Here is a 21,880-nt window from a genome sequence, read left to right on the forward strand (position 1 = left end):
GTGGGAAAGACCTGGGGTGGAATGCATTAAAATCCTCGCAGTGACTTGGGTCAGAGAGCGGTTTGTCTTCTTTTCTATCTGTTTACGGCTTTGTAAAGAAAACTAATGACAACATGAAAATGCACATCTGTCTTGCTGACATCACGGACACTGGGCAGTGAGAGGTGGGGGCGGGAGGGGCCCGACTGCCCAGGTGACCCTCTGGGGACTTCCAATTGGCCCCCAGCCTCTCCACCCCCCTGCCCTGGCCTCTCTCTCCTCCTTCCCTCTCATTCTCCCCAGAAGGCTCAGCATCGAAAGCCTCAAGGGGTGCCCACGGAGCTGAAATTCTGGTTTATCTCTGATCCATCTTGCAACTGTTAACTGACCCAGAAACAGAGAAAACCAAACCAGAGAGCTCAGCAGAGGCCGCATAAAACACACGCCCGTGTACTTATGCACGCAGGCAAACACGCACACTCAAGTTCCCTCCTCAGCAGAGGGCGGCGAGGGAGGCCGGCTCCCAGTCTGCTTCCCTCCACCTCACAACTCCGTGGGCTGTGCCCAGACAGCACATCTGCCCCCCTGGGGAGTGTCCAGGTGTCACCTGGCCTGGTTACTCGAGAACAGGTTTAGGTGATGCGTTAAGAAACAACTTTTCACAACTAAGCCAGAGCTACAGATAATCATGTGACATGGGGTCTTTGCTGTGCTCAAGGACCTGAAAATCTGTGCCCACTGGCTTGGCTAAGAACAATCAAATTTCTTCTCTCACCCCTGACTGTTAGCCTTAATTTCTGTGTGAGGCCTATCAGATCCTTGAGTATTCCCCTCTGATGTGCGTTCCTGGGGTGTACTCCCCACACTGTGTTCACCTGTCTGTCCACCATCAAGTAACCTCACCTGCAGGAAACATGGCAAGACCTAAGAATTAAGCAAAATAACGACCCTCTGCCTATGTCTTTTTTTCTTTTATGCAATGATTTTATTTATTTATAAGAGAGAGAATACTAGCAGAGGGGAGGGGCAGAGAGAGGAGAAGCAGGCTCCCTGCTGAGTGGGGAGCCCAAGGCAGGGCTTGACCCCAGGATCCCGGGATCATGACCTGAGCTGAAGGCAGATAGTTCACTGACTGAGCCCGCCAGGCGCTCCTGTCTACGCTCCTTTTTCAAAGGGCTTCCTTGGGTCCTTCATCAGAGACTTTTGCTCACCGTAAGTGTAGGATCTGCATACTCAAGATCTTGGGGAGTCTGTTCTTTGGGAAAGGAAGGATCCTATAGGCTGGTACACTGTGTCGACCGGATGCCAAGACACCAGGCTTGGGCTACCAAGGGAAGACAGAACTCTACCAAAGAGAGTTTCAGAGTACCAAACAGAGTGATAACTTGGGGCGTCAGTATGGGGCAAGTGGCCCGGGGACATCAGGAGGCCTGACTGCCAACAGCCACAGGATGACGAGCCGCCACATCATCCTGGCTGCCGGGACGGAGCTCGGACGGATGACCTGAGTCAGCAGAAGGGAGGCAGTTTCCAGCAAGGAAGCGGAGAAATCAGAAGACGTGTCCCAGGTACGCCTCCCTGCATCAAAGACACCGAGTCGTCTGTTCCCCGAAAGGAAGCTTCCAGGCGGCCCCTCCTGCCCTCCGTTCACACCGCTGCCCCTAAGCTGCCCCCACGTCCTGCCCGCCGCCTCCGTCCCAGTCCTGCGGGAAGATGGTGGGCCACTCTTTGACGCCTCAGCCGCAGCAGGTACAAGCCTGCACGCCCATGCACGCACTTCTCCAGGGATGCGCGTATGCACTCACACAGGCCTGCACACACGTGTGTGCACATATGTGCACAAACACATGCTTGGAGGGCGACATAATCCCAAAGAGGGAGGAAAGTGCCCCTCATCCCTGCCCTGGGGAGAATAACATGGAGAATAACATCAGGACGTGATTCCCTCCTGCTTCAAGAGTTTAGTAACCTAAACTGTCCGGTTTCTCAGGCAAAGCTGTAACATTAACAGAGAAGAACCGGGACTGACATTTACTTGTAGACACAGTGTTAAGAGCTTTACAGGTAGTCTCATTTAATCCTTAAAGGAACCCTATAAGGTAGCTTACGTTATTAGCCTCATTTTATAGATGGGCTCACTAAGGCATAAAAGGCTTAAGTAGCTCATAAGGTCGGGAGATTTTAAGAGGCAGGGCCTCACCGTGACTCCTGGCAGGCTGGTCACAAACACCACGCTATCTCTTCCAGCTCAGCAAGGCCTGATGCATCAACTCCCGGCCCGGTCTTTCCATCCAACATGAGATATGCAGGTAGAACTTGTAACCTCTTGTTTGACAGAAAGAGATGGGTACCATTTTCTATTTCAGAACTCTTCATACACTGGAGGACAATTTTTTAAACTCTATTCACTGGGAGCTGAGTAAATGCCTGGAAGCAAGGGAACCCGAATTCTGAATGATGGAAGGCATTTCCGGGCTCCACTCCCTGCTTTGTGTCTGGGAGCAGGAGGGAGGAAGAAATGAGGGAGCCCTGAGGAAGCTGCCCCCATGGGGGAGGGGTGCGTGTTTCTGGGTAACAGTGGGATGACCCCATATCACCCTTTCCCAAACACGGCCTTCATGTATTTCTAAATCAAAAAGTCATCGAGGTCCTGCATTTGTCCACTTGACAAATAGATCCTTGGTGGCTGGTGAGTGCCAGACGCATTGCTAGACCCTGAGGACACAGCAGCTAATAAATGTGACAAAAGCCACAACCAACCACGGCCCAAGTCTGTTCCAGGCTGTCACAGAATCTAAACACAGAGAGAAGGCAGCAAACAGCAAAAACAGACCACACCCAAGCCAGGTGTAACAGGGCCAGAGAAACTGATGGTGGTCCTGATGTGGGGTGGTGGGGACCATGGTCTGAGGCCTGGGGGTGTTCTGGAGCTCAGCATCGGTGAGCATGGTGGAGACATGCTCACAACTCAGTCGACACCAAACCCGGGCCCCAAGTCCTTTCCTCAGACCCAAGGAGAATTTCAGAACAACAAGAAAACTTACAAATAGGAAATTGGTACAAAAGAGACTCAAAACCAAGGATAAACAAATCCAAGTGGTGCTCGATCCCACAGCCATGTTGGAATGATGGGACCTGGAAGGCAGAATATACGCTCTTTTGTGTTCACTTGTTCATTTCCATGCAGTTGCTGTGACCAGATCCTGGGCATTCTGCATAGATTGATTTGAGAGCTTAAATAAAATTATCCTTTCAAGTCCTAGTCTAGCATTTACCTCCATTTCTGCATGATCAGAAGGTGAATAACACCTGATGTCTCACGGCATTTTCACCAGGATTAAATCAGATCACGAGTACAGAAGCAAAGGACAGGCAGGCCAGAGGAGTTGCTGAGCGTGGAACCCAATGCGGGGCTCGATCTCACACCCCTGAGATCATGACCTGAGCCAAAACCAAGAGTGGGATGCTTAACAAACTGAGCCACCCAGGCACCCCTAAGATTTGTCTGAGAAATTTTAATTGTAAATCAGATCAATATTTTCACTTAAACGAAAAGCATTAACCCCAGACATTGCATGGAGCATACTGGAGAGTTTAGAATGTAGGTATAAGCCAAATTTTAATAAGCATTTCACTTGGAAGCAAATCAGCCGTTTGAGATTAGTTATTTGAAATGCACTGAACCAATGGGATCAGAGGCTGATTTTTAAAAATAACAGCATCTGTAATTTTGAGAAATGTCTGATGCTTTTACATTGGCCACGAGAGTCTAGTGATGTCATTACCATGTGAAAACAGTGTCCACCTTAGAGTCAGACTTCATCAGCTAAGCCAGTTCCTATGTGAACTATATTCTTGGCTTCCTGTCTCTCTGTGTAAGCCCAGACCCCTCACCGATGCCCAGACACTGGCTGAGAGTCCGGTCAAGGCACAACTAAACAGGATCATTGAAATAAAAAATGTGGTTATATCATAAAAGTGAGTGGAAAGGAAAAAGGAGCAGGGGAACCTTGAGAGGAAAGAAGATGAATGGTCGGACCTGCCCTGTGTCTGTCAGGAAATCTTATTTTCCAGAGAGAGATGGGTCCATTAGAATAGAGAAGGAAATGACACCTCTTAAAAAACAAAAACAAAAACAAAAAAAACCCCATTATGTTTCCTCCACTGATGACAGGTAATGCATGTTTCTTGAATGAAACAAGAGGTGGGGTAGTTTCCAAGTGTCTTTCTCAGTTCATTAATTCCCTAACTGGGTCATTTAAAGGTCCCCTTATAGATATTAAGTTCACAGGGAGATAGCTAAGAAAAGTATGCTTTGAAAAGTTAATAACCCAGGATGTCGGAAGGTCTGTGCAACTAGAGATCCTGAAAACACAACATGGGCAGATAAAATGAAACTGGTGCCCATTCCTTCCCTTTGTCTTGGGTTGAGAATGTTGGGTGATGTGTTGAACGAGGTCCCCAAGAAAGGAAGACAGGAATCAAGTGCTCTTTATCAGATTCGCTGGTGAATTTAGTTATTCTCTCGTAAAACTGAAAACACAAGAACGGACCCATTTTGAACGGTCAGCCTCCAATGTTAATCATTCAGTCCTATTTTCAGATAATGCACATTTTAAAAAACCTGGCCCACCTTTCAGAAGTGAGAGGATCCGACAGCACAGAATGAACAAAACATTGTATAAACCTAAAGTAACTAAGGATTTATCTCCAGAAGATGTGTGTCATCAGATACCATCAAATCCTGAAACACCGAAACATCAAGACAACCACTTGTAATCAAGTCTGGGGAACTAAACGCCCCTACCTGAAAAGGAATCGTTATCTTTAATCCTTGGCAAATAACCATGTGATTTGAGGCTACTGGGGGAGGTCTGACAAGTCCATGAAACATAGATCAAAAAACAGCACATGTTAGGACTGAACAGGACAAAGCCTTGACCTTCAAGTGGTCATGAAAGGAAGCGCTACTGATAAGGTGGTGGAGATCTCACTCGCCGCCTCTCAGGCTTCTGTTCCGGGTACCACCGTTCCCATCGATGAGCAAATGCTCACTGTGAAGGGAAGATGCAGGCTGAAATCACCGTGCTTCCCAGTAGAATCATCTTTGTTAAAGAATGTGAACGGACAACAGCCTATGAGCATCGTGGACGGTTGGGAGTTTGGCCGCGGTGGGAAGCACACGGAGTCAGTGGAGTTGTTTGAATCCACACTGCCTGCTGGGTTATCTGGGGGAATTTCTGAAACTTCTGAACCTCTGGTTTCTACAGAATGCGGGGAAATAATACCAAGACCTCCAAGACATGAATAATGATTGCTTCCATGCACTGATACTCGTAAAATCTTACAGATTCAAGCACATGAAACGCTGTTGCAAAGATTTTGTGGATGGTGCCCTCCTGCAGCCCAGAGCTGCCCCCAGCAAGCACGTCCTGTTTCCACTCTCAAACCCTGCTGCGGGTTTCCGCAAGACCGCGCTTGTGACTACACACACAAGGTGCTCAATAAATGGCAATAGTGTTTTTCTCACTGTCCTCTTGCTTCTCTGGAGAATTAGTCCCGGGGGGCCCTTAGAGAGCAGGAGAGTTGAAGGCATGCTGTTTCCTTTCAGGGAAACAGGGGAGGGTCAGTGTAACCCTTCCTGACGGTTCCCATGTGGCCAGTGAGGGGTACTTGGACCAAGTGCTGAGTCTCGGGACCCTGGCAGGTCCGGTTTCTACCAGGAAGACTCTCAGAAGAGTCATATCCCACATGAGGTGCTGAAGGTCAGGCATCCTGCCCTCCATCTAGTTGTTGAATTGACAAACCCTAATTTCCCATCAATTTTTCCACCCAAACTGAAAACAAACAACACATTCACTGACTCGATAATGCCGTTCTTTAAGCAAATGATTATGGAATGGGTTCTGGGTTGATTTCTTCTAAAAACCTCAATGTGAGAACTATTACTGAGGGCTAATTAGGTGATTTGCAAGTACACTAATCACACATACAGCGTTTTCGGGACCCTGAGACGAGTAACTCGGTAAAAGCTGAGAAAACCAAGTGCTCCTTGGAATGCCTGACACGCGAACAGGGGACATGAATGAAGCTGCCATAAAGAAACAGGGGCAGACCCGCCATCCTCTGCAGACGTTCCCATGTAGTTCTTTCTATTTTTTTTTTCCACCAAATGAAAACGTACAAAGAAGAGTTCTGAAAATCATAATGTCCTTGCCCAAATATAAAGCTTTGTGATTCAGTTGTTAATTTAACCAAACTCTATTAGATATCTCTAAATAGGGATGGATAAAATCAACTATATATTCAATATAATCTGTGAAAGCATGAGGGGTTGTTTTAAGATCAGAAGAGAAAGGGAAGAGAAATAAGTATAATTAGAAATTAATTTTCCCATGTCATACACAGGGGATGCCTGTGAACATAGTTCTATTCCTCCATTCCCTGAGTGGCGGCACATGGTAGCTCGTCTGGCCCCGTCCCCCGTGAGGGGCCCATATACTACTCTCTATTTTGTAATTAAAGCCATTTGCTTGCTCTCCTTGTGTGCAGAAGGGAATCAGACTTTTCCTTAGGAAGCTCTTAATGTCAGAATTTAAACAGGATTTCAATATTTTATTTTTAGTTAATAATGGGGAGAATTAGTGTGTGTCAAGCACATGAGTGTCAGCAGTCCAGACTTACGTTTTTTTGTTAATCTTTGTTTTTCTCTATTTCTTTTATGTCTTTTATTAGAGCAACTATTAAGAATATATGAATTCAGGTTTACTTTTTCTTTATTCATTACATTCTTACTTCATGCAAGTCTCCATTTTGTGTACCTTTTTACTTAAATATCAACTCTCTAAATTAACTTCTTAATTATTAAAAGCTGGAATTCACAAAGCTGAAATCTGTATATCCATATGAAAACTTGTGTGTTTTTGAAATATTAGGTAGAATTGAGTATTGTGTTTCTAAATTTGAAAAATTTGCTCACCACTCTTTGTCAGACAGTATGTCTGGCTCTAGCTGAGAATGTTCCTGAAGTGAGCTACCTTTACCGATTTAGACATTCCTATGGTCAAATTCTAATGGTCTTAAGATGACCAAGGCATCGACTGTCATGTGAAATTCTCCTCTCTGACATGCTGTTTCTAGTCATTTCCACTGCAACTGGCATAAAATTCATATGGTTTCTGGGTGAATTTCAATACACGACTTCATAGTATATTTTTTGAGCAAGACGATTAGACAAAAACCTCCGTCTGTATCACAGTATTTTCAACATAAGCTTCTATTTCTCATCACCAACATGATAGATATAATAACTGGAGTGACTATCATTTCAATAATCTCAAATAGCAAAACTATTGTTTATCAAATCTTCACTTAGATGGAAATTAGAAACCAATTCAGTGCATGACTTCCTCAGAGCCACACGCTGACGCAGATGATGGGAGAAGGCAGGCCAGGCCTTCGAGGGACATTCAGAGCCCTGCTCTCTGCTCTCCCTCTGGGGACGGGCTACCTGCCAGGACACGGTGAGGACCCGTGAGTGCAGCGTGCCCGTGGCCCAAATGCACCCGGGCCCCTCAGTGCCCACCACCAGGGGAGGCGTGAGAAGTGACCTACCCCCACCGCATGACACGGAGCACTCGGAGCGGATGATGGTCCACGTGTAGCGAGGCTGGCTGCCAGGCTTTTCCCTGCTCAGCCGAGGCACCGAGTACTCCCAAGCAACACCCGGGTTCCTTCCCTGAAACAGAAGCTGTAAAATAAAAAGGGGGAAAACAGAGCAAGTTAAAATGGAACTGATAAATATAAGCTAATTTTTAAATAATACATAAACATCAATATCAACAATCAGTGTTACAATGGGAAACACTGTCCATCCTCCAAAATGTATATGAACTTTTTAAACAGAAGTGAACTGCCGGCGAGAATCAGACTCATTTAAAAAAATGTAGATATTTTACTCTTTGGCTTTACATTTAGTATATTCCTCCATGCAAGACTTTGAACACCTTTGCAACCTAACTAAAGTGTTTGGTAACGTCCCCCAGTGTTTCCTTGGGATCCCCCGCAAATCCTGTCCATCTGAGAGAATCAGAAAGCAATGCCTATAAGGCACTGTCCCACTTCCTAGTGATTCCAAGCAGCCCAGGCCTCTTGAGTGGGCATCACCCATGCCACCATCAAAGCCGAGTCAGAGGACTTGCTAGTGTGGCCGGATGCAGAGGTCTTTTGCCACGTGGCATGCACCCTGTAGATCCAGAAGAAAACTATCTTATCAGTAAAGATCTCTCAGGTTGAGCCTGTCCGTGAGCCGTGGCTTGGCACCTTGTATTTGGAATCCTCACCTCCTAGCTTGAAACCCAATCATTTGGACCAGTTCCCTTTCACTCATGAATGTATCGGATCCACTGATCTCAGTGAGAAGGATTTTTATTTTGGAAACCTCACCATTAATCCATTGGTAGAAATCCCTTCTCTGAGTCTTAGAGCCTTTCTTGGTCCTGATGTGATGTGCCAGTGGGTAAAGATATTGGCCCCTCCCTGACAACCTGGCACCGCGTTCCCCTCCCTGACAACACAGGTCAAGTCTTAGTTGCTGAAGGTGTTGTAGGACAGGGGAGGGCCCCGGACAGGTGGAGGCACGGCCAGGCCACTGAGATGTTCTCCTGCCTGACATCCTGAGCCTTTGCAACTCTTCTTCCACCCAGAACAGTTCCTAATAAGCCATGTTCATCTTCACACTTGACCTATCTCTCCTTCTGTGTGATTATTCCAGCTGAAGCCTGAGATGGTGGGAGAAATAATCAAGGCAAGAATTCAGGGTGAGGGGAACAGATCAGGGTCAGGAGGGGAGACAGAGGTGGGATGTGTGCAGATGGGGCGACTGCCCCCAGACCGCTGGGGGAAGCATCTCCCAGGAAGATATGAGAGGACAGAGGGGGCTGCTTGGCCCCCAAAGCAGGTGGGGGACATGTGAGGGGCTCACATCTGTGTACCCAGTTGTGGGCTGGTGGGGCAACTTTTGAACCACGTGCTTTAACCGTGCACAGAAATACAAAATGTAAGGAATTAGCATATCCAGTGCCTGCCACCTCCATCTGCCCAGTCCCATGGGGACAGATCATGTTGTAGGAAGAGACTAATTGCAGCTTGTGAGCCTCTGCGGTCGTGGGTAGAGAACAGAAGGGCAATGGGTCAGGAGGAGGCTGCGTGGCCCCCTCCCTGCACACCGGGGCCCATTTGAGGGCGCAGCAGGGGCTTTGCTTCTGGGTGCTCAACTCGCTCCCATTCCACAGGATTCAGTGGAATGCTGATCCCACCCCAAACACAGGCAAAGGCAGAGTCCCCTGAGTGTCCAAGCTTTTCACAGCCAGACAGCTTACAGGACAGGGGCAGACTTTTGTAAAAATCCACTGTAAAGGACCCCAAACAGGAGCTGCGTTATGTGCATAAATACAAATTTGGTGAGGCCCCAAGAAAGGAAAGAGAACGAGTCGATGGCCCCATTCAATGTACCCATTAGTCTTGTTTCTGAGACGCCATCAAGTTGTAAACATTATTCTCTGCATTTAAAATTATTCCCATAGCCCTCGATCTGCACCAATGCCAGAAGACCCCCACATCCCAGCCCGAAGATGAGAAGGCTGGGGTCTACCTCCACAACCAGTGTTTCGTTGGTTGGCCCAGACGAGGTTAAGCTCTCCGGCTGGTGGGAGGACCGTCTGTAGTCAAACGTGGTGCCTGAAAACTTGTATCGGCCGGGCCAGTCGACCGTCCAGTGTCCATTCAGGTAGTATTTTTTGAGAGCGTTGCGCACAGAGATGTAGGAGGTAGACACGTTTATCTCGTGGATGCGAATACTCCGGGCTCCAGGAGGAATGGTGACCATCTGATAATACTCTACAGTAAAGGAATCAGGATCGGGGAGAATGTGGTTTCTCATTCAGTAACACCTACGTGAAATCCCTACGCACCTGGGGTTCCCCACCACCAAAACCTGAGGATCCACATTGGGAACCAGGAGAAGCTCTGGTGTGGCAGTCAGTTCCATTAGGTCTTTAAGTGACTTTTTCTTTTTTTTTTTTAAATTGGAGCAGAACTGTTATCATTTTCGCTAATAGTAACCTAGCAACCGCTTCCCATCCAAAGGAAAGGCTTGACAAGTAAAGCAGGGAAGGAGATTTGTAGGTCTTTGAAGGACCCGTGAGGCTGCTGTCCCCCCTGCACCTCCAGGGTTGCCCACCAGGAAGTCCCACTCTCCATGTTGTCTCCACACCTTCAGGCAGCTTCGCGTACTCACGGTTGGCGCCATGGTGCTTGGCATAGAGCCCCTTGTGCGTCGTGCAGTCTGAGTTATTGCCCCTGCACACACCACAGGAATCTTCTACAGCATTGGACCCAAGGACATGGTCACATCCGACTCTCTGGGGGACCGGGGTCCCACGTCATTCGTGCAAGAGAAGACGACAAGGGCAAAGTCACAGACCTCCAGTGAGAAACCTCCCCGAGACAGCAGAACATTTCACCCACACAGGGTAGTTCACAAATATTTATTGGATACCAAATATGTGCACAGCGAGACTGTAACTCGACTCTCGGGTCCAAAGGAGGAGACCCTGACTCCTGTTCTCTTCAGTACGGCTGCACCACCTCAGTCTCTGGAGCCCTCAGTTAAATCTCTCAGAGCATCATGCTGGACACAACAGTGCATTTCAGACTGACACAAAGCTCTTCTTAGTAGAAATGACAAGCAGTGTGTCCACAGGAGGGTCCACTGGACCTGCCGCATGCCTCTGTATCACCGTGTGCAATGCAGAGAAGTAGCACATGCCACGTGGGAATTATTCCCAGCAGTAAATTATGTAGCAGGCGTATCTGTTTACTGTCCTAGAACTTAAGGGGCTCTTTATAATCTCAGTGGTGCTGCTAGTGTTATACTTCCTAACAAAGAGTTAGTATATACAAGTAAAAAAATCCATTCAGAAATGAAGTAACTACAGCCTGCAAGTCCTTGCTTGAAATCCTTAGGGCCGATGCATTTCAAAACTCAGGGTTTTTGGATTTTAGGAAGGTAATTAACATATTATGCATATAACGTGAGAGTCCCAGCAGGGCCCAGGGCAGCAACCCTAATAAAGCACATAAATGATGTTTCTATAGTAAAATGCGAGCATCATAACTCTAAGCGAACTAAATAAAACTGAAAAAAAGTCTCATATCAGTTCAGGGCGGGTTTTGGCCAGCGAACAAATTCAGGGCAGCTTACATTGTGCAGCCCAACAAACTTTCTGTTAGATAGCTTTTGGGATTTCAGAACTACACGTAAGGGGTTGTGACATTGTATCATTAAGGATACCTGAAAATAATGAAGTATTTAACAAGTCAACTAGTAATTAGACAAAATGGACAGAGATCTGAACATTTTAAAGCTGAAAGAAAACTCAATAGATCGGAGTCGATCTTCACCTACTAAAAAGGATGACACTGTGTGTCTCAGGGGATGACCCTGAGGGGATGTCTCAGGGTAAAGACCCTGGTCATCCAACTCAGAGAAATCTAGAAGGAAGTCCAAGGTCCTTGGACTCGTGGGTACACAACCCGAGTCACCTCAAGGAAAAACCCATTGTTCACATGCAATGTATTTGATCCGGTAAAGATTTCACTTTCTGCATATAACAGAATTCCTTCCCCATCCCACCTCTGCATGGGGCAGCAAGCTCAGGGCTCTATGGCCACTTAGCCACCAAATCGTTCCCAGCCTCTCTTCCAAGTCCCTCCACCAAAGAGACCCCTGCACAATGCCAAGTGGCCTCGGGGCTCAAAGCTGTCCCCATCCTCACTGCTGCCCATGTTACTGCAGGCTGACCCCCGCTCTGCTCCTCTGGGGTCCCAGGGCCTGTTCCTCCCTGATGTGAGGATACAAACCCTCTGAGCATCCCTTCCTGCCCCCTCACCTCCCTCGGCACCCCGGCCCTGTCTGCCCTTGGGTACTCTGATGCCTGAGTTGGGGCCTACCAAACCAGGCCTTCTCGCAGGAGTCTGCTCCCCCAAACGCCTCTGCCAACTCACCCTTCCAGATCTAGCTCAGAAGCTCCCTTCTCCAAGGAGCTCCATAAATCCCCCAGATCTGCTTCCAGGAAGGAATCTGCTCTCCCCCACTCCCCATCCTCTGTACGCACCTCGACTGCAACAAACCCCATGTGTCTCAGTGTGTGTTCGTCTGGCATCCCGCCCCCCCACCAGGCTGTGAGTCGGAGAGAAAGGGTGGGATTTTAATGTCTGGTGTCTTTAGCCCCTTAGAGGATGCCTGGCACAAAGCAGACTGTCTGGACACATGTGTTGAATGAATGAACGATCATTATTACCTCACATATCCCATCTATACAAACATTACGGCTATCCTCCGAGCATGGAGTCCCATCTTTGACTTTATTTGACAAAGAAAAGAAGAAATCAAATCCTTCTGCGATACAGTAGAGTTTGCATAAGTGCTGATCTTAAAAAGAAATACACACACAAACACAAATAAGAAAGATACTTAAGCTCTGATCATTTTTGCTCTAAATTTTAGATAGACTTTTTAAAGGTTTTTTTTTTTCCCCATAAAATAACTTCCACACAATACTCATTGCAAAGACATTTTTTTATGGTTGTCTCAGGAGGCTTGGGTTTTTTTCCCTTTAATTTTTAATTTGTATAAGGCTTCACTATTAATTTTTACTCTGCTGTGTCCTTTCCTGCCCTTGTTCTTTACCCAGAAGTGGCACATAGTAGGCATTCAATAAATATTTGTTGACTTGAATACAACATAACTGTTCTACTACTCGTATGATTAACTACTCTCTTGTAGAAATGCAAAAGGTCGTTACCATTTAGGAGCAATATATAAAATTCTCACAAATAAAATGTAATAAAAGAGTTCAAATGATCACCAAATTTCTTAATAGCTAACGCATTTGATGAAATATGTATTTTTGAACTGATAAAAGGAATAACTTCTAGATGAACTCTCCAGAGGATAATGATTTCTATGAATATAATGATTGTCGAAACACACTGATAACGTGGAGAATAAAGGTATTATTGTACACTTCAGCATGGCAGATCAAGGTGACTTCCTCTCTTGATAATCTATTTCAAAGATTTTATGATTTACATAATTAATATGGACTTTCATAGAAACTTTTTCCCTTCATTCTTCTTGGTAAAGAAGGGAAGAGTTGATGATGAAAATATAGTCTGCCTTAGGAATTTTCATGGGCTCAAGACTCATCTACAAATATTTTCTTTATTGTGTAAGATGAAACCAACTGAATAACCCTAACAGTCAAGTTGAGTATGTGCTTCCACGATAAATGTATTTATTTCCTGGGATCGCGGAGTCAGGGGTAACACACATATTTTGACCCTAATTTCAAAGTCCTTTCTCTTTTTTCTCCTGCCTACTTATTTCTCACTGGCTCAAATTTTACTGAGTTTAGGAGTTCAAAACACAACCAAAAATGCTTTGTGTGAAACTGCTTAAAATTTTCCTTTGAGACTGTACTGACTTCATCAAGCTCTCAGCCTCATCAGGGCTAGTTAGCTTTTTGTAAGTTCAATCCATTGTTTATCTTAGAGCGATATATATGCATACACACATAGAGCATAAAGTACTCATCAGGGCTAGTTAGCTTTTTGTAAGTTCATCAAGCTCTCAGCAAGAAAACATTGTCTATTGGGCTGGGGAGGGGTAACTTCAGAGGAGATTCATGTATTTCGGTATTCCCGGTTTCAAAGAGCGAGATGACTAGCTATTCTTTGAATTTCTCCTTAAATTACTGCCAAATGAGCTACCGTGTTCAAGGTATTTTAATCTTAAGATTAATAGATCTTTCTTTCAACCTAGAGATTAAAATCGGACATATGGTGCAAATAACCTTCTTGGTTTAGATCAAGACTTTTGAAAATAGTACACTTGAAAATGATCTGCTTTTCCAAAAGATGCTAAAGTTTTGCTCCCATTCTCTGGCCATGATAAGTGTTCAATGGGGTGACATGCTTACAGCGATATCACCATCAACTGCCGTGATTTGTAAGGAGGAAAACATTGACCCATGATGCATAAATCCTGTATTTTGAAAGCTTTGTCACTTCTTTGAAGATCTGGCTGTGTGGTGCACACCCTCTCTAGTTGCTTGCTATTTTCCGACCACGCAGCCGGTCCAGTTTAGACCAGAAGTCGGTGGCCGTGGGGCAGGCGAAGAGCCCTGGCAGCGACCTCACACAGCAGCATGGTCTATCCGAGCAGCACAGCTAAGATCATGCCACTCTTGCAAGAGTGCAGATAACAAAGCGCGAGGCTGGTACCGGGAGAGGGATTTAGGATTTACCTTCCACTTGGGTGTATGGCTTCCACGTGTAGCGCCATCCTCGGAACCGTTTGCCATTGTACTCGGCGCACTGCAGTGCGCGGAAGTCAAGGCTATTGTGCGGACACTGCTGACGGTTGCAGAGCCTCAGGGTACGAGTGGAGCCCTCACAGAACTTCCCTCCGTGCGATGGTCTGGAACGGTTAGAAACCTTGCATTCAATAGCGACTCTCCCCTCCCTGGGAACTAGGCTCATTGGAGAGAGGAGCAGATCCGGTTAAATGGCTCACAGTGACCAAGGGAGAAGCTACACACCCCGAGGGGACCCTGGCACTTTCTCACCATGAACAATATGAGCCGTGTTACTGATGTCTCTAGGGCAAGTTACGATGTGGAAGTGGGTCTGACTGCTGCCTGTTCACGGCTGGTTCCCAGCACCCCTGCAGAAGGCAGGTGCCATCGCTGTTCCCCGCACTCCATAGAGGGACCTTCTACCACCATCTTCCCTGCGGCCAGGCCAGGTCAGCAGATCGGCTTAGAAGTCGTGACCTTCCGCCGGTTGGTGCTGACAGCAAAGAGCACCTGCTCACCCCTCTAGAATCCATGTGGACACACCCCGGAGAGGGCACCCACTCAACGCAAGGGACATATTGGGTATCACACATTGAGGACATGACCAAAGAGCTGTCATATGACTCATGTTTTAAACCAATTGAGGTGAAAAAGGAGGATTGGGAACCTCCTCCACCCCACTGCACTGGGGACCACCTTTGATGGCCGTGTCTTCTCACAGAAGGCCACAATTAAACCACGGGTGGCAAAGCTAAATATATTGGATGAAAGACCAAACATTTGGCTTTTTGCACATAAAAAGTGGTTCTTACAGATTCTTATTCATTTGTCTATGCTTTCATGATTGATTTGCTTACCTTGGTATTTCACATAAATGTGGTAAAAATCCATTTCCTGAATACCACTGCTGGGTCTGTTTCCCTGTGCTATGGTCAAGTAGTTTCAAGCATCCTAAGTTATACCGAAGAGATACCACTGTTTGAGAAATACTTGACTAAAATGACTTCCCTACTTAGTGATTTTTTTTTTTTTTAATTCCAGTATAGTTAACATATAATGTAATATTCAGATGCGGTGCTCATCACGACAGGTGCACTCCTTCATCCGCATCACCTGTTTCTCTTGTCCCCCCATGTACCCCCCTCTGGGGACCATCAGTGTGTTCTCTAGAGTTAAGAGTCTGTTTCTTGCTTTGTCCCTCTTTCTCTTATTTTTTCCCCTTTTGTTGTTTGTTTCTTAAGTTCCACATATGAGTGAAATCATTTATCTGTCTTTCTCTGACTGACTTACTGCGCTCAGCATAATACCTTCCAGGTCCATCCATGTGGTTGTACCTTCCCACTGATTCCTACAATACTATGTGACGTACGGATCAATATTACTGTACGCAGGCTGTTGGGGAGGTTCACAGCCTAGAAATCGCTCATGAGGAGGACGTGCCGACGTGCTTACTTGGGATTTGTGCACAGGCGGTCTCTGTGAGAGACCCCTCCTCCGCAGGTCCTGGAACAGGGGGACCAGGAAGACCAGTCTGACCAATGACCATGGGTGGGCTTGGGGCCTTGGTCGCCATATTTCACACACTCTCCTCCACGGCACCACTGAAAGTTAAAAAAAAAAGAAAAGAAAGAAAGAACGGTTGACATGACTCACGGATGGACAGGTGGGTCCATGGCTGCCGTAATGCTCAGCCCTGGAGAGCTCTGCAGGGCAGGCAGACATCAACATCCCACCTTCAGGTAGCACATAATACAAATAAAATTAATGTAGCTTTTTTCTTTCCAAACCTAACGTGATTTCATAAATGCCCACAGAGGGACAATCCAGAGAAGAATCATTTTCTAACGTCTGAGCTGCTGGAATTCTGCACATTTAATTAAGTGGTGTTGCACGGATGTTCAGCCCGATTGTTGAGCTCTCCAGTGAGTAAACTCCAACCTCTTCTGGAACAACGTGCTTTTCAGAGCTCTTTGGAAACAGACAGAGTCTCGGGTAGAAAAGTCCAGCTGCAGGTTCCATATGACTCAACACCTTGTCATTTCTGGCCAGTGCTCTGTGCCTTCACTCCCAAGCACCTGGGCTCCGAGCCTGGAGCCTGGAGGTTGTTAGCGGATGCGTGTCAGAGGTCAGACCGCTTCCCGAGGAGATTAAACAACCCACACAGGAGCTCCATCCGTCCCCACGAGGCTGGGGATTCTATCAACTCTTCTTTCGCAAGAGGAGCACTCATCAATGTTAGTTCAAGCTAAAAGCCACGTTTACTTTGCTGCCATCACACGTAAAGGCCACACAACATCTAACGTTGTGTTCAGCGGTGCTGGTTTTCTGCCCATGGTTTGGTGTAGACTTCAGGGATCTTCTGGCCATCTGCTGAGAGGAGAAAAGGAACTGGCTTGTTCCTTGCTGCTGGCCTGCATGGAGCAGCAGAGCCCGGCCCGAGGGCTCGGGGTGGGGATGGGCTGAGGTCTCCTGTGTGTCTGTCTCCCAGATGAGGACCACCAGATTTGTTCTGGGCGAAAAAATGGGACTTTCCAAGAGGAAAATAATAATACTTCCATTATTAATTGTTGTGTTTGGTGAAAACATATCAAGTTGCTGATATCTGACCATTGTCACACAGAAATGGCAGTTACAAATGGTTTAATATCATTTAGGGAAGAAAAATGGAACATAAGTAATTCTGAGGACTAAAGCCTCATTCATTCAATTCTTTGATTCTTTCTGAGAAGTAAGTAAGTAAATAAATAAATAACTCACTCTTTTGTTACCTCCTGGCCACACCCCAGGTGATAGAAGGAAGTCCTAGAATCCCCCTGACACCCTCAGCTCAATGAGGGGCATGCAGCTGACAGCAAGGTGTCTGCTCCCTGATGGCCTCGTGAGTCCAAGGAGAGAGCTGGATCTGGGCAAAGCAGGGACCAGCTCATGGGGACTTCGGGCAGGGCCCTGGGACAAGGAGGGACACAGAGGGACACCGATGGATAAGGATGGTGTCTGTTGTGATTGTTTTGTCCCATTTTAAAAGAATGATCTGGTCGGAGCTTTCTAATACAAAGAAAGAAAATGGGAACATAGGAACCCAGGAGTTGAAAACTCAGAAAATGTTTTCAGGTTTTAAAGTCACTTGAAATAATTCTTCCTTGATGGTTATGATTAAGCCAACAAGTTGGTTAAATTGATTTTGCTTTTGGTATTTAAGGATCACTTTAAGAAAATTTGGTTTAATTTTTTTTAAGACTTTTGATTTTTTTTATTACTCAAAAAAGCTTCATTTTTTTATTTAGCTTTCTGACTCAGCACTTGGGCCTTCAAAACTTTCACAACGATTTTATGCTCCTCGGTAAGGAAAACACGCTTGATCCTGTCACAAACACACTTAGCACACGCGGAACCACCAGAGGCCCTGATGACGTGTTTCTTCGTTTAGGACAACCTCATAAGGACTTTAGGTCTTACAGCACGAACTCCTCGAAGTTGGCCTGGGCCGACGCCACGTGCAGATTTTGGTGCTTTCCCAACCTTCTGGGTATAAAGGTAAACGATTCTATTACCAGGGGTTCGGGACAGCCTAGTTTTGTTAGAGGCTGTCCTGCAGGACAGCCTACAATGTTAGGTCAAACGCTGGACCATTCTGAATGCCTATGGACGCCGTCCCTGGAAGAGCTGGTTTAATTTTGTTTTACAATTACACAAAGTACTTTAAAAAAAAAATATATGGCTTATTCCCTTTATTTTTTAATGAAAGGAAGTATTTATACAGATTAGTATTCCCTTGTCTTTGGTAAGTGATCACACACAACACATGTTCTTTCATGTGCTTCTCCACCTAATAGTGCGTCTGGAGATCATCACTTGGAAGTGTGTAGACAGGTCTCTCATTCTGCATTTCGGGTTTTGCTCTCTTCCTGGACCCCTGCATGATTCCCAGTCTGCAGCTGTCACAGTTGTTGCTGCCATGAGCAGCCTTGCCCATGCAGCTTCTGCTATCTGCACCAGAGTATCCTTAAGTGACTATCCTTTTAAAAGTTATTTTAAAAAACCTTTCTGAAAATCTGAGGAGAAAGCACTGTACCTTCTGCCATGGAGGTTGGGGGGATGCAAGGGTGCGGGCCGACAGAAGCACAAACACACGCACTCACACACACACACACGACCTGGAGTGTAAGTCCACGCAGGTCACAGACCTGTGGAGCCCACCGTGAGCAGGTCAGGGGAAGAGCCTGTGTTCAACAGACATATGACATTTCCACCGAAACACCAGTTAAGTTTCTGAGGACCGTCCCATGTTTCTCACCATTTTATATTTATTGATGGACACTGTGGCTTTTGAGAGAAGGCTTTACCTTAGCAAGCAAGATGGCACTGTGTATGCTTGCTTCTGCTGTGATGCTGTCCCCAGAGTCTGCATGTCACACCAAAACCCAGCACACACAGGAAGCACCCCGATAAAGTACAACAGTGGACTTGGGGAGAGGGGAGGAAAGGAGCCTCTGTACTACTTCTGCTGCTGTGTGGCCTGGGGCAAGTTACTCAAGTGCTCTGAGCCTGCACATCCTCCTGAGAACCTTAGGGATGGTACAAACTACCAGAATGAATTGTTCCCAAAATGCAATGCAATGACACAGACCAAGTACCTAGCACCAGGTGTAAATATAACGTGAGAGTGGTTTAATATACTACATTAGGGACCCATGATTGTTAGAGAGCTAGAATCTGCTTTCCTATGCATTAGGCTGTAGTACGAAACCCTCGTCCTGGATTTCCCATGGTGTGAGCACAAAGGACCCTAGTGTTCTTTCCCTGGAAGGTTCCTGAGTACACAGTGGGGCTGCAATGGGCTCACCCTCACAGGGTGGTTGTGAGGACTGAAAGTATGTGATGTACTAAGGATGGAGTCTGACACTACAAAATGCAATTTAGTTCCATTTACCACCATGCACAAGCCTCAAAGGCAGTACAGGGTGGAGGGAAATAGGCCCCCACCCAGGAGAAAAGTGCACAGAAGCAGTATGGTTATTGCCAGTCATCCAGGACACACCACCTGCTCTGGGATATCCTGTAAGCACTGAGATACTGACTTCTGGTAATGCACACGCCTAAATCAGTAAACCTCAGGGACACACAAGAACCCATAACACAGGAAGACACACAACTAACAGCAAAGGGAGCTCTCACAGGAGCCTCCAGTGCTGCCCCACCGTGGCCACCGTGCAGCCCCTGGGCAGAACACATCTTTCCTGAGTAATTTTAGGCATGCGTTCTGGCTTAGCATGCACTATTTCTTTTTTATATGAAGGAAAGGCCCATATTTGGAAATACACTGAGAATAATTTAAAAATACCCATGACCATCAATTTAACTGTGCTTTCGGGGTAAATAAAATGTAAGAATATATAGGTTATTCTGAGGAAGGTCACTGCTCTGATCAGTCCTACAGGAAGTAGGCGATGGAGAAGCACCCCATGCCCGTGTGACTTGAAACCCAGGGGCAACAGCGGGAGGATGGACAATCTTTCAGGAAATGGAGACACTTTTGCAAACTATCACCTGAAGAGTAAATTTTAGCCAATTATGTGGAGAGAGTGATGACCAGCGGCAGCTTAGTACTCAGGCAGCTTCCCCAGCCTCCTGAGACAAGGGGCATTTCCACACCGCAGTGCATCCGCATGTCCCTTTCCTCTTCTGAGAATCTAAAAGCATTTTTATTCAGTTTGGGGGGGATTATAAGTTATGTAACTACTGTTGCTTATATCTCTGGAAGGATTTAAGAATCCACCCCACACTCTGGGGGACTGCGAATAAAGCACAGAGGCGTATGCAGGACAAGTCGCTGCTGGGCGCCCTTCCCAGGTAAGCGCACGCAGCTCTCTGCACGTCCCCAGTCAGTGTTGCAATACTTTCACCTGAATGCAGGAGTTAGCGCTGTTTATGTTTAACCCTTGTTGTCTGTGCTTACGTTTAAATAGACTCAGGCTGTGATACGTTTGCTTTGGAATCAACACATAACAGATCGGTGCTATTTACACATGTGTCTCTTTCATGTGCGTTAGTGTCACTAAAAAGGTCACACGCCTAGTGGCACAGAAATGGGTACAGGGCTCATTTGGGTCCAATATATCTCTGTCTTTTTCAATGGTCTTGTATTTTAAAAAGAACAATGCAATCACAGGTTGAGTCAAAGGAATCAAAATAATACTCTTGGACTTTATGGTAATTTATTTTTGAATTTCAACAACAAAATTATTCTCTCCCAGTGAGTAATAAATGTGCTGTTTCTTTCTTTCTTAATGTACTTCTTTTCCCTGCCAAAGCTCCTCTCCTTTTTCCCAGGAGACACGGTAAGTCAGAATGGTCTGCCCAGGGTCTTTAAATTGATGCTCTGCTGCTTTAATAATACTACTTAACTCAGGTTCTATATGTGGTTGAAATACGGCCAAGAGTTTCATGTTTCCCCTTATTAAATGGATGTAGTCACCACCTGTCGCCTGGCATCTACATCTACTAATTGCAGATAGCCCATCAATTACATCATCGGGAAAGGGGCAAAAGGAGGAAGGAGCCCCATTCACAGTATTGATATAAATTAAACACCGTCTTCTGACCTGGGGGTAAATTTGCACATAGAAATGAGGAACACGGGCTGACAGAATACCGACACAGGAGGAGGGGAGATGCATGGGTAGAAAGGCCCTGACATCTGAACATGACTCATGACCTAAGATTAGCTCCTTACCATGTCAAGCCCACAAATAGTGCCTTCTGCTGCGGGCATAAACTTAGTCTCACATTTCCTTCCGATCCGGTGGCACCACAGGGCTTTACAGATATCCTACCAGGGAGAAAAGGTCATTAGTATTACAGGTGATCCACAAATCTATAATAAAATATCACTGAAAAATTTAGGGAAAAGAACTGATATAAATTAAAAGCTGATAACTACTTAGCAGTAGATAGACAGAAGACCCAGAGACTCATGTTCTAGACTTGCCCCAACTTAATTCCATCCCTGAAACTTTATTTATCCATATGTATTTATCATAAATGTAACAAAATTATATTTTCTAAATTAAAAAGTAAAATATTCTTAATTCAGAAGTTGCAGAAAACTGCAGAAATTAAAATTTAAAAAAACGGATAAAACCTAACATTTTATAATTCATTCTTGACCCAACCATTCACTAAGCTCTCCAAGTGTGAATGCTCATTTCCAGATTAAAGATGATTATGAAACTTTCTGGCTTGTCCATCCTTTCATCCATCCATCCATCTGTATGTCTGTCTATCCACCCACCTACTCACCCACCATCCCCAACCTTTGATGAAGACCTGGAATATGCCAGTTGCCTTGCTAGGAGGGAGGGAGGTTCCATGAGGTTCCATGAGGAATACATCCCAGACCTACCCTCTGGAGTATCATCTAAGGCGGGGGTGGGTAAATTTCCTATATGTCACCATATGAGGCATGTGGGAAGAGATGCTCC

The 21,880-nt window shown here is 45.9% G+C and overlaps 1 protein-coding gene and 1 pseudogene across 12 annotated transcripts in view; both read right to left on the minus strand.

Annotated features, from left to right (window-relative positions):
* ADAMTS16 (ADAM metallopeptidase with thrombospondin type 1 motif 16) overlaps positions 1-21,880 on the minus strand; it is a 145,647-nt gene that overhangs the window by 51,877 nt on the left and 71,890 nt on the right. For all 12 annotated transcript variants that reach the window (XR_006788494.3, XR_008505165.2, XR_006788495.3 and 9 more), the window contains 7 exons: positions 21,133-21,228; positions 15,852-16,000; positions 14,349-14,521; positions 12,342-12,472; positions 10,277-10,400; positions 9,632-9,876; positions 7,594-7,729 (listed from right to left, as the gene is read on the minus strand). Coding sequence is in view for 8 of the 12 variants with exons in the window: in XM_045863764.3 (XP_045719720.1) it covers positions 7,594-7,729; positions 9,632-9,876; positions 10,277-10,400; positions 12,342-12,472; positions 14,349-14,521; positions 15,852-16,000; positions 21,133-21,228 (1,054 nt within the window). In the remaining 4 variants the exon portion in view is untranslated. The remainder of the gene's footprint in view (positions 1-7,593; positions 7,730-9,631; positions 9,877-10,276; positions 10,401-12,341; positions 12,473-14,348; positions 14,522-15,851; positions 16,001-21,132; positions 21,229-21,880) is intronic.
* LOC123834750 (large ribosomal subunit protein eL34-like) lies at positions 16,012-18,029 on the minus strand (annotated as a pseudogene).

Source organism: Mirounga angustirostris, unplaced genomic scaffold (genome assembly GCF_029215605.1).
Source record: "Mirounga angustirostris isolate CCGP_5_RB_7025 unplaced genomic scaffold, mMirAng1.0.hap1 SCAF_7, whole genome shotgun sequence".
Classification (NCBI taxonomy): Eukaryota; Metazoa; Chordata; class Mammalia; order Carnivora; family Phocidae; genus Mirounga; species Mirounga angustirostris.